We start from the raw sequence: 14,129 nt of genomic DNA, 5'->3' as shown, positions 1-14,129 counted from the left end.
ATCTGTCGGAGGCCTAAAACTGTCCTGACTGCAGCTAGATCCTTCTCCACTTTGGAGGAGGTGTGTGTCCACCTTCACCATATCCGCACCGTAGGCTACATGGGCTGTGACGCAGGCTCGACGCAGAAGTATAAATCAGCCTTAAGCCAGTGTCTCTTTCACAATTTATGCCTGCCTTACAGCTAATGCTGCTGAGATCGGCTCTGCCATCCTGCATTCCTGAAATACGCTGGAGTGGATTCAGAAAATGAATGCTTATATATAATCTATTTGTTGATAAATTAGGTGTGCATGACCTTTCAGTTACCCTCTGTGCAGCCACCGTCACTGAAGGTTTAAATCTCAAATCGTGGGGAAAAAATCACATTTGTTTGGCCTTTGCTTACCATTTGTATAAGGATCTGCGTAACAATCCCGGTAACTTTTACTTTTATTCTTACGATGAGTAACTCATTTCCAGGATAGATAAAAAAGGGCAGTCAGGCATTCATTCCACTGAACAGACATTAAGGCATTTCCTGAAATCGCATCATTTCACAATTCCTTAAATGACATTTCACACAGCAGATGGTCACGTTTCTGTCTATGTCGTGTGCGCATCTGCCGTCATTTCTGTTTGTATCTTTGGTGCCCACCCATAGTAGGATTGGAAATAGCAACTGAGAACAATAAGAGTGCAAGAGAATGAAATGTCCAGCAGTTCTGCTCTGTATCTTCATCCTCCATTGTGGTCCTTAATGACTGCTCCCGCCACAGCCGCATACTAGAGAACAGGGATCATTCATTTTCTTTCTAATCTGTCAACGGCGTCCACAGATTTGGTGAATTAGTGTGCTGCGCTCTTCTCTGTGATGCCAGCCACGCTTTGGCGCTTCACACTGAAGTCTCTTATTAAAGCTCAGGATTGTCTTTCACGGTATAGTATGCTACCTACGCTTCCTGTGTAGTCCATTAGGCAGCTGGCATCAAAAATACAGATGTGGGTCCTCATTCCAAAGAAGTCACAGACTTCCAGTACTTCTGCTCAGAGGCCAGCCTGAGTCACTCTTGTTTTTCTTTATTTAAGGCAACCAGATGTACTTCATACTTTACCTCCTTTCAAGGAAACAGCTGGGACCACTCTGGAACCTGTCGCCAAGGAAGAATCAAAATGAAAAGGAGTTAGCGGACAGGCGAAGCTCTTTACATTTGTGCACTTCATTCTCATCTCAGTTATTACAACAGCGACAGTATCTGCTACTCTACTCTGATCTGCTTCGTGTAAACAAGTAACCCCGCAATTCGCCAGCGAATCGGAAATCCTAGAATGGCAATCAGTTTCTGTTCTGTCCGATATGTGGATGGATGACATATCATGGAGGGCGGGTGCGTCTGGGGAAATGTCATTTAATCCAATAAGCATATCTGTACTAAAGCGGTTTCGTTTTGTGGAGACGTGAGTCTGTTGCCTTTGCTGACACCGACTGCTTGAACAGGTTGTGTTGTTTGCGTGCCACCTACTGACTCTGGGAAGCCGCTGCGTCTGACTGTGGGGCGAGCACCACAGCGCAATATGCACCTTGGTGGGAAGCCGCTGCGTGAAGACATATCATGGAAGGTATATGCGGTGGTGTGGGCGGTCGCGTCCAGGCGGCTGTACAACCTGGCGTGCACGCTTTACCCCAGGTGTAGTTCACAGGTCATAGTCTCGTTTCTGTGTTTTCTTTGGTTTGAGCCGTGACTCCTTTTGCAAGCGCGTTGTAGGCGCGCGCGTTGTCACAGCATGGACCTGTGGGGATTCCGTACATCCGGTGAGCCCTGCGCCCAGCGCCCAGCACCCTGCATTGCAGGGCGTTAGTGTGCAGTGTGGACCTCTGGGGTTTCCGTACTGTAATACAACCTTCAAATCCTCTCGTTTCTTTTTTTGCTCTGTGGCGGGCGGTAGTGCGCGTGCGCCTCGATGTGCCCAGCGCCCTGCGTCCATATCCAGTTTACAACCTTCGGTTAGTAAGATGGATGACTTGCCATTTCTTCACTTCTTCATAAATCTCCTATCTTCATAGCAAGTAACTTCCATCAAACTCACCATGCTTGGTGGTCTCCATACAAATCTCAACCCTCAACGACATCTACACCCATTCTTATAAATATCCATCCACTAAATGAATAACCTCCTCCATGATGTAAATGCCCAGAGCTTCCAGCCTCCAATCTGATCTCCTTTATCACAGCCACCTACATCGCTTTTGTTGTACTTCCTCACATCAGCTACCTCCTCCATGATCTCCATCTTCATACCTACTAGCCTCCATGATGATTTCCATCCTTACATTGATGCCAGTCGCTTCGGCAGCTGTCACCCACTCTTACTGGTGCATCGCAATAAATTAGAATATCATCGAAAAGTTAATTTTATTTCAGTAATTCAATTCAAAAAGTGAAACTTGCATATTATATAAACTCATTACACACAGAGTGATATATTCCCACCGTTTATTTCTTTCCATTTTGCTGATTATGACTTATAGCTAAATTCAGTATCTCAGAAAATTAGAATATTGTGAAAAAGTTCACTATTGTAGACTCCTGGTGTCCCACTCCACTTGGCTAATGCACCCAAAACACCTGCAAAGGGGTCCTGGGCCTTGAAATGGTCTCTCAGTCTGGTTCAGTAGGCCACACAATCAGACTGCTGACTTGACAGTTGTCCAGAAGACAGTCCTTGACAAAGAGGGGAAGCCACAAAAGGTCATTGCTAAAGAAGCTGGCTGTTCACAGAGTGCTGTATCCAAACAGATTAATGGAAAGTTGAGTGGAAGGAAAAAATGTGACAGCAAAAAAAGAGGCACAAGCAACAGAGACAAGCGCAGCTTTGAGAGGATTGTGAAGTAATGTGAAGCAAAAGTATCTGGAACATGGGCTACAACTGTCACAGCATTCCTTATGTCAAGCCACTCCTGAACCAGAGACAACATCAGACAAGTCTTACCTGGGCTAAGAAGAAGATGGACTGGACTGTTGCTCAGTGGTCCAAAGTCCTCTTTTCAGATGAAAGTCAATTTTGCATTTCATTTGGAAATCGGGGACCCAGAGTCTGGAGGAAGAGTGGAGAGACACAGAATCCAAGTTGCTCGAGGTCCAGTGTGATGTTTCCACAGTCAGTGACGATTTGGTGAGCCATGTCCTCTGCTGGTGTTGGTCCACTGTGTTTTATTTATCAAGTCCACAGTCAGCGCAGCCATCTACCAGGAAATTTGAGAGTACTTCATGCTTCCCTCTGCTGACAAGCTTTATGGAGATGCTGATTTCATTTTCCAGCTGGACTTGACACCTGCCCACCCTGACAAAAGTACCAATAGCTGGTTTAATGATCATGGTATCACTGTGCTTGACTGGCCAGCAAACTCGCCTGACCTAAACCCCACAGAGAATCTAAAGGGTATTGTCAAGAGGAAGATGAAAGACACCAGAGCCAATAATGCAGATGAGCTGAAGGCCGCCATCAAAGCATCCTGGGCTTTCACAACACCTCAGCGGTGCCACAGGCTGATCGCCTCCATGCCACGCTGCATTGATGCAGTCATTCATGCAAAAGAAGCCCCGTCCAAGTAATGAGTGCGTACATGGGCAGACTTTTCAGTAGGACAACATTTTTGTATTAAAATTTTTTTTTTCTTGGTCTTATGTAATATTCTAATTTTCTGAGATACTGAATTTTAAGTTTTCATTACCTGTAGGCCATAATCAGCAAAATGAAAAGAAATAAACACTTGAAGTATATCACTCTGTGTATTGTGAATCTATATAATATATGAGTTTCAGTTTTTGAATTGAATTACTGAAATAAATTAACTTTTCGATGATATTGTAATTTATTGAGATGCACTTGTAAGAGAGGGTGACAGCTCCTGAAGGGACTGGCATCAGTGTAAGGATGGAAATTGTCGTGGAGGCTAGTAACTATGAAGATGGAGATCATGGAGGAGGTAGCTGATGTGAGGATGCACAACAAAAGAGATGTAGGTGGCTGTGATAAAGGAGATCAGATTGGAGGCTGGAAGCTCTGAGCATTTACATCATGGAGGAAGTTACTCACTTATTGGATGGATATAAGAATGGGCTACAGTGAGCTGGCACCCTGCCCGGGGTTTGTTTCCTGCCTTGCGCCATGTGTTGGCTGAGATTGGCTCAGACAGACCCCCGTGACCCTGTAGTTAGGATATAGCGGGTTGAATAATGGATGGATGGATATAAGAATGGGTGTAGACTTCGGTGAGGGTTGAGGTTAGTATGGAGACCACAAAGCATGGTGAGTTTGATAGAAGTTACTTGCTATGAAGATATGAGATTTATGAAGAAGTGAAGAAATGGTGAGTCATTTACAAGAAGCAGATCAGAGTAGAGTAGCAGATACTGTCTAATTTATTGAGATGCACCTATATATAGTGTACTGTACACTCCTGCAGTGACTAAGCTTCACTATAATCTACATCATCATAGACGTTAGCCTATGAGTAATTACCATGCTGGCCATAGTCATCAAAATGGCTAACTGCTACACTGCTTACTATGTTTGCAGTCACCAGCCTTCACCATTGTCTTCATCGTCAAAGCAACTAACATCCTCTTCTCACTGTGATTAGCTTTCACCACAATATCCATCCTCTGGTCAACTAGACTCTGCTTGGGTTTAAACCTTCACTCTGACCTCAATCCTCATAATCCCTGTCTTTATCACCATCAGTAAATAAAATATCTTTCACCCACAGTCTGCACAAGTGTTGAATCGGTACACAAATTTTGACTTCGGTATCTATATCAGCATTCGAACCTCAGTACCAGAACCAAAACGGTTCAGAAGTAAATAACCAATAACTTGAAAACCCCCCTGCCTTACTCCAGGCTCCCTGGAATCGCTCATATTCCCTGATGGGCTGGGCCATCGTACCACACTACACTCACTACGCACCACTCCCCCTCTAGATAGCTGTGAAGTTCCTATTGCATCAGAGCAATGCAGGATGGTCCCCCGTGAACTTCTGATCGCACCAAGAAAAAAGGGGAGCATCAATGTTGGGGAGATTTAGAGTTAAACTGTCATCTACTTCTGGAATGTAAAATCTCAAAATGCTGATACCATACCATTTTACAATTTAGGTTTCTCCGTACTTTTCTGTCTTCCTGGTACTGGTATACCACAGACCTCTACTCAACAAAATTACAGTACATACATATTACCCATAAGTGCCATTTTCACAATTACCCTGTTTTTATCTTTATACTAATTTGCCTCCAAATCAGTTTCACTCTCACTAAATGTACTAGGGTGTTGTACTACCGTGTTAGCTATTATTGGATGTAATGACTTTATATGGTCACACATTTTCAGTAGTGTGGTTTGAACCCACAAGCTCAGGCTTGCTGCACAGTCACTGACTGAAATTACAATGTATTTTATTTAGTGACAGTAATGAGAAGTCAAGCAAAATGACACCTTTTATAGGCTAACTAAAAAGATTACAAAATGCAGACTTTCGAGGTAACTCAGGCCCCTTCTTCAGGCAAGATGTAATACAGAGACTGGAATTCGATGTGTTTACATAGACAGCAGGACAAGAAACAGCATTGGAAAACCTTTAAGTGAGACATCTTAGGTATAAAAAATTAGCTTGGAGAGGTCTATTAATTTTTTACATCTAAGATGTCTCACTTAAAGGTTTTCCAATGTTGTTACTTGTCCTAGTGTGTATATAAACACAGGGAATTCCAGTTTCTGTATTACATCTTGCCTGAAGAAGGGGCCTGAGTTACCTCGAAAGTCTGCATTTTGTAATCTTTTTAGTTAGCATATAAAAGGAGTCATTTTGCTTGACGTCTCATTACTCTCACTAAATAAAATACATTGTAATTTCAGTCAGTGACTGTGCAGCAACCCTGAGCTTGTGGGTTCAAACCACACTACTGAAATTGTGTGACCATAAGCAAATCACTTGACTTGCCTGTGCTCCAACTAGAAAACCAAAAGAGATGTAACCAATTGTAGCATAAATGTTGTAAGTTGCCTTGGATAAGGGTGTCAGCCAAATAAGCAAATGTAAATATAAGCATCGACAAAGCCATTAATATCCACCTTGATCTCAGTCCTCACAGAATAAAGCCCCATCTCCATCACGACTGATCTTCACCATGGTGTCCTTTCTCACAAGAGACTAACCTTCACCACCACCTCCGTCCTTGTAGTCACCAGATTCCAAGGTGATTAACATACTTTCTGCTACTTAATTTATATCATATCCATCACCAATATCTAAAACGATCTTCTGCCTTACAGCAACTAAATTTCAACCTGCTTTCCATTCATGCACTGATTATTCTCCACCATGATCTCCATCCCTGTAGCAACTAAATTCACCCCAATTTTCGTTGTTACAGTGACTAACATTCTTCTAATTCTAACAGGAGGCTTGCCTCCGACATGATCTCCATCCTAACTGCATCTTAACTCCACCCTGCTCCTGATTCTACTAGTGATTAAAGTCTGCCCTGAGCTCCATCCTAATGCCAACTAAACTCCACCCTGATTTCCAAAGGCTAACATGGGTCATGATTATTGCTCTCAAAGAGACTAACCCCCGTGAATATCTCCATCCTAGTAGTCATGAACCTCCTAAATGATTGATGTCATTGTAGCAGCTAACATGCCAACATTTACATTGATATCAGTTCTGAAACCAACTACCCTTCACCCTGATCTAAATTCTCAGAGTGATTATTCTTCTGTGAACTCCATTTTCATGGCAACTAAACATCATGTGATTCCCGTCCTCACAGAGACCACCGTCCATCGTAATCACCACCCTAAAAGCAATTAAACTGCATCTTGGACCTCATCCTTACATTGACTTAACCTTGTCCACTGTCATCATTCCCACAGTGTCTATCATAATTTCTATAGATTTCACCATGATCTCCATCCTCACAAGAGACTAGCCCTGTATTCACTTCTCTTTCCTGATTAATCGTTACTGTGATTTCTATATTTAAAGAAGACTAACATTCTCCATGATCTCCATCCTAGTCATCATCAATGTCCAAAGTGAACTAGACACTTGCAGCTCATCACAAAAACTACTCTCTACTCTCCACTCCAGTCTTCAACCACTTCCTCAATCTTTGCATCTACATATCTACTAACACCCACCTCTCAGTGTCCAGGGTGAGAGTGTATATGTCTTACAGCCCACTGAATAAGAGGGGATCCTGTTTTCATCTTTGCAGCACCCAACGTTTCCTCCGATCACCATCTTCATATCAACTGACCTCTATCCTGGTCTCCATCCTTGTAGTAACTGTCTCCATTCTCACAGTAACTAAATCTCAATCTTTCTATAAATAGCATTCACAGCTCCTGTGCCTCATCTCTCTGAGTGAATTCAGTTTCTGCTGCTCGTGACTCTAGGAGTTATTTAATGACAGGCTCAGTAGATTTGATCCTTCTAACCCGTGCCATTCTATGTGTAGTTGATGTTCTCATGAACCACTGGCCCCAGCTAAAGCTTTCCCGGATTTTAAGTGTACTTTAAATAAACAGTATATTCAGTACAAATCCTGCAAGGCTTAGGTACTCACTGAAGTAGTCATTGTTTCCTGCGAACCACTTGCTTTAAGTGCAGCTCACTCTCGGCTGCCACAATGGGCAATTCGTTTTGGAGGTGATAGTTGATCAAGTGGTTGATGCTGTCAAACATAACATCTTTGGTACGCACCTGTAATGAAGAGAACAAAGCTTCTGAGTTGCTGTGTGGAATTCTGATTGTACAACAAAGCCTACAGTATGCAGAAAAATAATAGGCATCTCCAAAACTTATTTCTTTAAAATACTTAGAAATTATTTACAACGTAAAGCGTGTTAACATGAAAACAGCTCATTGTTGTTGTCACTCCATTGATTGTAGTCTTTATTACAGCTCCATTATCCTGAAGGTCTTTAATAATAATAATAATAATAATGATAACAATTCTTTACATTTACATAGCATTTTTTCACTTCTCAAAGCTTTTTAGTGAGTTGGGAGCCATTTCAGCCACTACTAATGTGTAATATCCACCTGGATGACGTGATGGCGGCCATTTTTGCACCAGTACACTCACCACACATTAGCTATTATGTGGTGAAGTGGTGAGAGACAGTTAGCCAATTAGAGACAGGGGATGATTGGGGGCCATAATGACTAGGCCGCAGTGGGCAATTTAGCCTGGGCATAGGGATGCACCTTATGATTTACGAAGGATACCCAGGGATCATAATGACCAGAGAGAGTCAGGATCTCGATTTTTAGTCTCATCAGAAGGATGGCAGCATGTTTACAGTACAGTGTCCCCATCACTGCATTGAGACATTAGGATCCACATTCAGATCACCAAAGTACGCTCCCCCTGCTGGTCTCACCAACACCACTTCCAGCAGCAACCCAAGCTTTTCCCGTTTGGTCTCACATCCAAGTACTAGCCGGGCCTAAACATGCTTAGCATCTGGTGGATGCCCTGTTCTGAAGCACACATGGTACTGTATGTCCCCACCTTCCACAATCAACTTCCCTTTGACTTAACTGCAAGAGTTTTGGGTATTTATAAGATCTCTGGGCTCAGCTGATGACTCTTTGAAATGTTTTTTAGTGCCTGATTGCCACATTTCTTACATCTCTGTACTTTCAACTCCTGATCCTATACGTCTCAGACATCATATTTGGTTACTGACCGCTGCACCTGCCTGCCATAAATGGTTGGTCTCTTCTTTACATCTGTGCTTCCTTTTCATTTTGCAGCAAGACCTGATGCCATCTGAGCATATTTTTTTCATTAATTTAATAATTTTTAATTGTTGACAACATTCTTTTCTCTACATTTTACTGGTGGACTTTGCACGCTGATAACATCATAAATATAGGACCTTGAGACTTCATAGATAGCATGCCACAGGAGCCACCTTGCCCTTACCCTCATGACAGTTGTCTTATTTAACACATATTATTTTCTATGTGAATGTTATTTACGGGCGGCACGGTGACGCAGTGGTAGCGCTGCTGCCTCGCAGTTAGGAGGCCTGGGTTCGCTTCCTGGGTCCTCCCTGCGTGGAGTTTGCATGTTCTCCCCGTGTCTGCGTGGGTTTCCTCCGGGCGCTCTGGTTTCCTTCCAAAGACATGCAGGTTAGGTGGATTGGCAATTCTAAATTGGCCCTAGTGTGTGTTTGGTGTGTGGGTGTGTTTGTGTGTGTCCTGCGGTGGGTTGGCACCCTGCCCAGGATTGGTTCCTGCCTTGTGCCCTGTGTTGGCTGGGATTGGCTCCAGCTGACCCCCGTGACCCTGTGTTCGGATTCAGCGGGATGGAAAATGGATGGGTGGATGGATGTTATTTAGATTGAGAAAACAAAATCATTGTGAGAGAAATATTCAGCACATTCAGAAAGTATTCAGACCCCTTCAATTTTCACACATTTTGCAATATAGCAGCCTTGTGCAAAAATTGATTAAATTCATTTTTCACCTCCTCAAACAACACTCAATACCTCAGTATGACAAAGTGAAAACAGGATTGATTATGGGATTTGTTTTTTCAAGTTTTTTAAAAATAAAAATCTGTAATATTCCAATGACTCAAGTTTTGAGACCCTTTACTGTAACACTGGCTCAGGTGCATCACATTCTATTGATGATAGATAGATAGATAGATAGATAGATAGATAGATAGATAGATAGATAGACAGACAGACAGACAGACAGACAGACAGACAGACAGACAGACAGACAGACAGATAGATAGATAGATAGATAGATAGATAGATAGATAGATAGATAGATAGATAGATAGATAGATAGATACTTTATTAATCCCCACGGAGCTGCTGGAAAGGCTGCTACTCGCAGCGGCGCCTGAGTCATATATGATTATTATTATTATTATTATTAATCATTATCGCTGAGATGTTTCTACACCTTATTCGGGGTCCACCTGTGGTCATTTCAATTGGTTGCACCTGATTAGGAATGCCACCCACCCGTCTACAGAAGGTCCCAGAGCTGAGCCAAAGCCAAACCATGAGGTCGAAAGAATTGGTTGCAGAACTTAAGAGATAGGATTGTGTTGAGTCACAGATCTAGAGAAGGCCACATACAAAATATTGCAGTATTGAGAGTTATCAAGAGCACAGTGGCGTCCATAATTCTTAAATGGAAAACATTTGGAACTACCATGACTCCTTCTAGTGCTGCACACCCAGTAAATTTAAGCAATTAGAAGAGAAAGGCCATTGTAAAAGGGGTTTTATTTTAATTAAGTTTGCAAAAATTTATAAACGACCCTGAGCTTCATAAAACCTATTTAGAGATGGGGGAAACTTCAAGAAGGACAACAACAATTGTAACACACCACTAATCAGGGCTTTATGGCAGAGTGACCAGATGATACATGAATGCCCACTTGGAGTTTGCAAAAAGGCACCTAAAGGTGGCATCATCAAGCTACAGGGGTGCTTCTCAGCAGCAGGAACTGGGAGACTAGACAGTGTTGAGAGAAAGCTGAATGGAGCAAACTACAGAGATATCCTTAGTGAAAACCTGCTCCAGAGTGGACTGGACCTCAGACTTGTTATGATGCAGAAGTTCTCCACCACAATCTTCACAGGGGCCTCCACACTGGCGGGCAGCAGGCCAGTATTTTCACTGATGCACCCAGCAGAGGCACACTTAATCCGGTCAGTTCCCAAGTCTCACCTGGCCCTCAAAATGAGAAAGTGGCCACAAAATACATAAGCAAATGCCCTTATTGGGAGAGGGTGACCGTAAACCTCTGGCTGTATAATTAAGGGCAGACTAAGAATCTTTATAAAAAATCAAAAAAAATAAAGGTTTATTTCTGCCACACTGAAACAACGTAAATCCTTAAAGAGCACAAAGAGACACAAATGGATATGCACAAAGACAATCCCATTGCAAACAAAATCCAAAAAACAGAATCCAATAATTGCGATTGAAAAACAAAGCAGACATTAAAAATTCAATAAGGAATAAATCATAAATCACAGGAAACACAAGAGAATTCACCACACCAAGTGTGTAAGTCAAAATGAGACGCATTTGACCTGTGGGTCCCCTCAGCTTTTATATAACTGTGGGCAGTTCCACATTGAGATGGACAGGTGGCCCCGCCTCTTGGGGAACCACCCACAAAGCACAAGAAACATAGGTGAACACGTAATAATGCATAGAAACTAAATTACATAATGAAATACAATAAATGGAACAGAAAAAAGCCTGATAGACATATGAAAAATGCTTGAATGTAAACAAAGATGACATAAAAAGGAGTTTAAATAGAAAATACAGGACATGAACATGTAGAACCATGACAAGACTGGGCTGCAGGTTCACCGTCCAACAGGACAATGACCATTAGCCCAAAGCAACGACAACACAGCAGTGGCTTAGGAACAACTCAGGGAATGTCCTTGAGTGGCCTGGCCAGAGCCTGGACTTGAACCCAATTGAACATCCTTGGAGAGACCTGAAAACAGCTGTCCTCTGATGGCCTCCTTCCAACCTGGCAGAGTTTGAAAGGATCTGCAGAGAAGAATAGCCAAAAATCCCCAAATCCAGGTGTTGTCACCTCATACCCAGGTTGAAATCACCGCTAAAGGGGGTTCAACTAAGTACTGAGTAAAGGGTCTGAATCCTTGTGTTAAAATTAGCAAAAAATCAGTTTTGTATTATTATCAAATTAGCAAAAATGACTAAAACCATAGTTTTGCTTTGTCATCCTGGGTTTTGCTTGATGAGAGAAAATGTAATTTATATGATTTTGTAAATGTATAATTGTAGTAAAATAAATATTGACATCATTTTTAAATTTTGACCCTTCTGCCATTACTGGCTGTCTCATCTGTTGTCCACACTGTGTCTCTGTCAGTCTGTCTGTTCTCATGAGTCGTGAATTTGTTCTTTTTATGTTTGATTGGATTCCATAATTGTGGTAACTCCTAGCTAGGTTGGAGCCATGAAGACTACTACTTTGTATTTCCTGGTTATTAATAAACTGGATGGCTTGATGAATAATTCAATCATTGATAAGGCATGAAAGGTGGGAGAAACTATCAGTTTTCTGTTGCCCCCTCTGTTGAACCATGATGAAACTTCTGAAACTCCATAAACTCTGTTTGTTAAGTTGGGCTACATGTAGTAAACTTTCATGAGCATCCACTAAGCTGTTTTGGAGGTATGTGCTGTTTTTGTGGTGTTGGTGCTCACGCTCCGACTCCTCAATGAAATTCTTAAAACTCCTTGAAGCCCGTATTTTAAGTTGCACGAGTAATAATATAAGCACAATGATTTTTGTGTTGATACCCCACCACACTACACTCACCTCCCACCCCTGTCGATTCCATTGAATCACTGACGTAGCATGTAGCCTTCACTGCAAGTACGGCCAAACCTTAACACTATGCCAACTTCATTATCATCGTCTGAACCGCTTTGCCTTGATAACACCATTTTCATTTTGCCCAACCCCATTACAAGCCTGTTTCTTGATGGATCTTTTGAAAGGCCTTGAAATCTAGATTTGAAGTAATATGTGTACAAAATGTCATGAACTTTGATAACATTTTTTGAAACACCATAGAGTCTATATTTCAAGGTGGTCCAATGGCAACCTAATTTTCTGTCAGTCTTTTTTTGCATGATTTCGAAACAAATAAATTAACAGATCCAATGCGAGGGTTAAAATGACATCCTTTGCGTGCAATCAAAGCTGAAAAAATTACGATTTTAAAATTACAATTTTGTTTACTTAGATGGATGAAGAACCTCCAAAGTTTTGAAAGTGATACGTGGTGGTCTGCTAAACCGATTTCTCAATTTACAGATTGTTTGCAAGTTTCAGCCTTTCAGTTGGCCTTGGTCATCAGAACTTTAACTTTGTCTCACTTTGACCGTTGCTTTGTTAATTTAACAGACCATGGACCCCCCAGAGGTTTGTTTTTGCTTTCATTTACTCTGTTGTCAGTTGGCCATATCATAATTACATTGTTAATGGACTTCATATTGTTATTTTGTTTAACACTTACAGTTCCATGCATATATGCCTGGCGACCACCTTCCTGGCTCGAGGGAAGCAATCAGTTCCATCTCGGGATGAGAAGGGGCACTGACACTAACAATATCTTTTCTTCCTTCATAATACTGAAAGGCCACCCAAGGGCGACACCTGGCCCCACCCACAAGGATCAGAGAAGACCCCACCCCTTTCCAGCACCAACGATATAACAAGGCACCACCCAAGGAACGTGACGTCAGTATTTGACCTGCTTGAGAGGAGGACAGGGCTCCAAATCCGTAGCCAACTATACTGATAAAGATGAGGCTATTAGGAGGCATATTTATTTTTATATTTAAATGGGGGCGATCTTGCTGGTGTCCAAACCTTTTTCCCACATTTGCTAATCTGCTTTCCGGTCACATTACAATAACTTGGATGTTCATGTGTGTAAATGTTGGTTTAGCCATTAGTTCTTTATACACTGTAGTTATGGATTTGGGCACACACTGAGTCTGTACTTAGTGAGGACTCCTAAACAAATAGAAACTGAATTGAAAGAGCCTGCCACATAACTCTGATCATCCACACATTGCCACCATTGTGCTATTTGGTGCAGGCGTCTTCTATGTTTTGTTGTTCACACTGTTGAAAATGAGGCTATATTAACTAAGATGACACAAATAAGACAAAGTCCTCACCACTCCTTCCGGATCAACAAGCAGGAGGTGTTTGGGCAGTCCACTGTGCATCCCAGTCAACACATACTGCCCTGGATTGGTGGCACTGTCTCTCACAAGGAAGTCTCCATCCATCACTAGAAGTTTCTCCGCATCGCGTCGACTCATTCTCCCATGATACCATGGCTCGTGGCGAAGCTGGTCTTCAGTGGGGGCAATTGGGGCTCTCCGTCTAGGTGGACTGGGCCACTGATCCTCAATGGGTGGGCAAACACACTCCCCGCCAACTCCTAGTACCATCCCTGACTCATGGAGCTTCAGGGCATCTTCAAACGGTCCTGATGGAGTAGAAAAAAACGTTAAAATTAACGCAATGGTCTGCAT

The 14,129-nt window shown here is 42.3% G+C and overlaps 1 protein-coding gene across 10 annotated transcripts in view; it reads right to left on the bottom strand.

Moving 5' to 3' along the window:
- Positions 1–418: 418 nt before the first annotated feature.
- Positions 419–14,129, bottom strand: part of shc2 (SHC (Src homology 2 domain containing) transforming protein 2) — a 118,615-nt gene continuing 104,904 nt past the window's right edge. For all 10 annotated transcript variants that reach the window (XM_051935278.1, XM_051935282.1, XM_051935273.1 and 7 more), the window contains 3 exons: positions 13,767–14,083; positions 7,609–7,745; positions 419–1,128 (listed from right to left, as the gene is read on the bottom strand). In XM_051935278.1, coding sequence (XP_051791238.1) covers positions 7,617–7,745; positions 13,767–14,083 — 446 coding nt within the window. In that variant the 3' untranslated portion in view covers positions 419–1,128; positions 7,609–7,616. The remainder of the gene's footprint in view (positions 1,129–7,608; positions 7,746–13,766; positions 14,084–14,129) is intronic.

This window comes from Erpetoichthys calabaricus, chromosome 12 (assembly GCF_900747795.2).
Source record: "Erpetoichthys calabaricus chromosome 12, fErpCal1.3, whole genome shotgun sequence".
Classification (NCBI taxonomy): Eukaryota; Metazoa; Chordata; class Cladistia; order Polypteriformes; family Polypteridae; genus Erpetoichthys; species Erpetoichthys calabaricus.
Note: the sequence above shows the minus strand (reverse complement) of the source record. Positions and strands in the feature narration are given on the sequence as shown.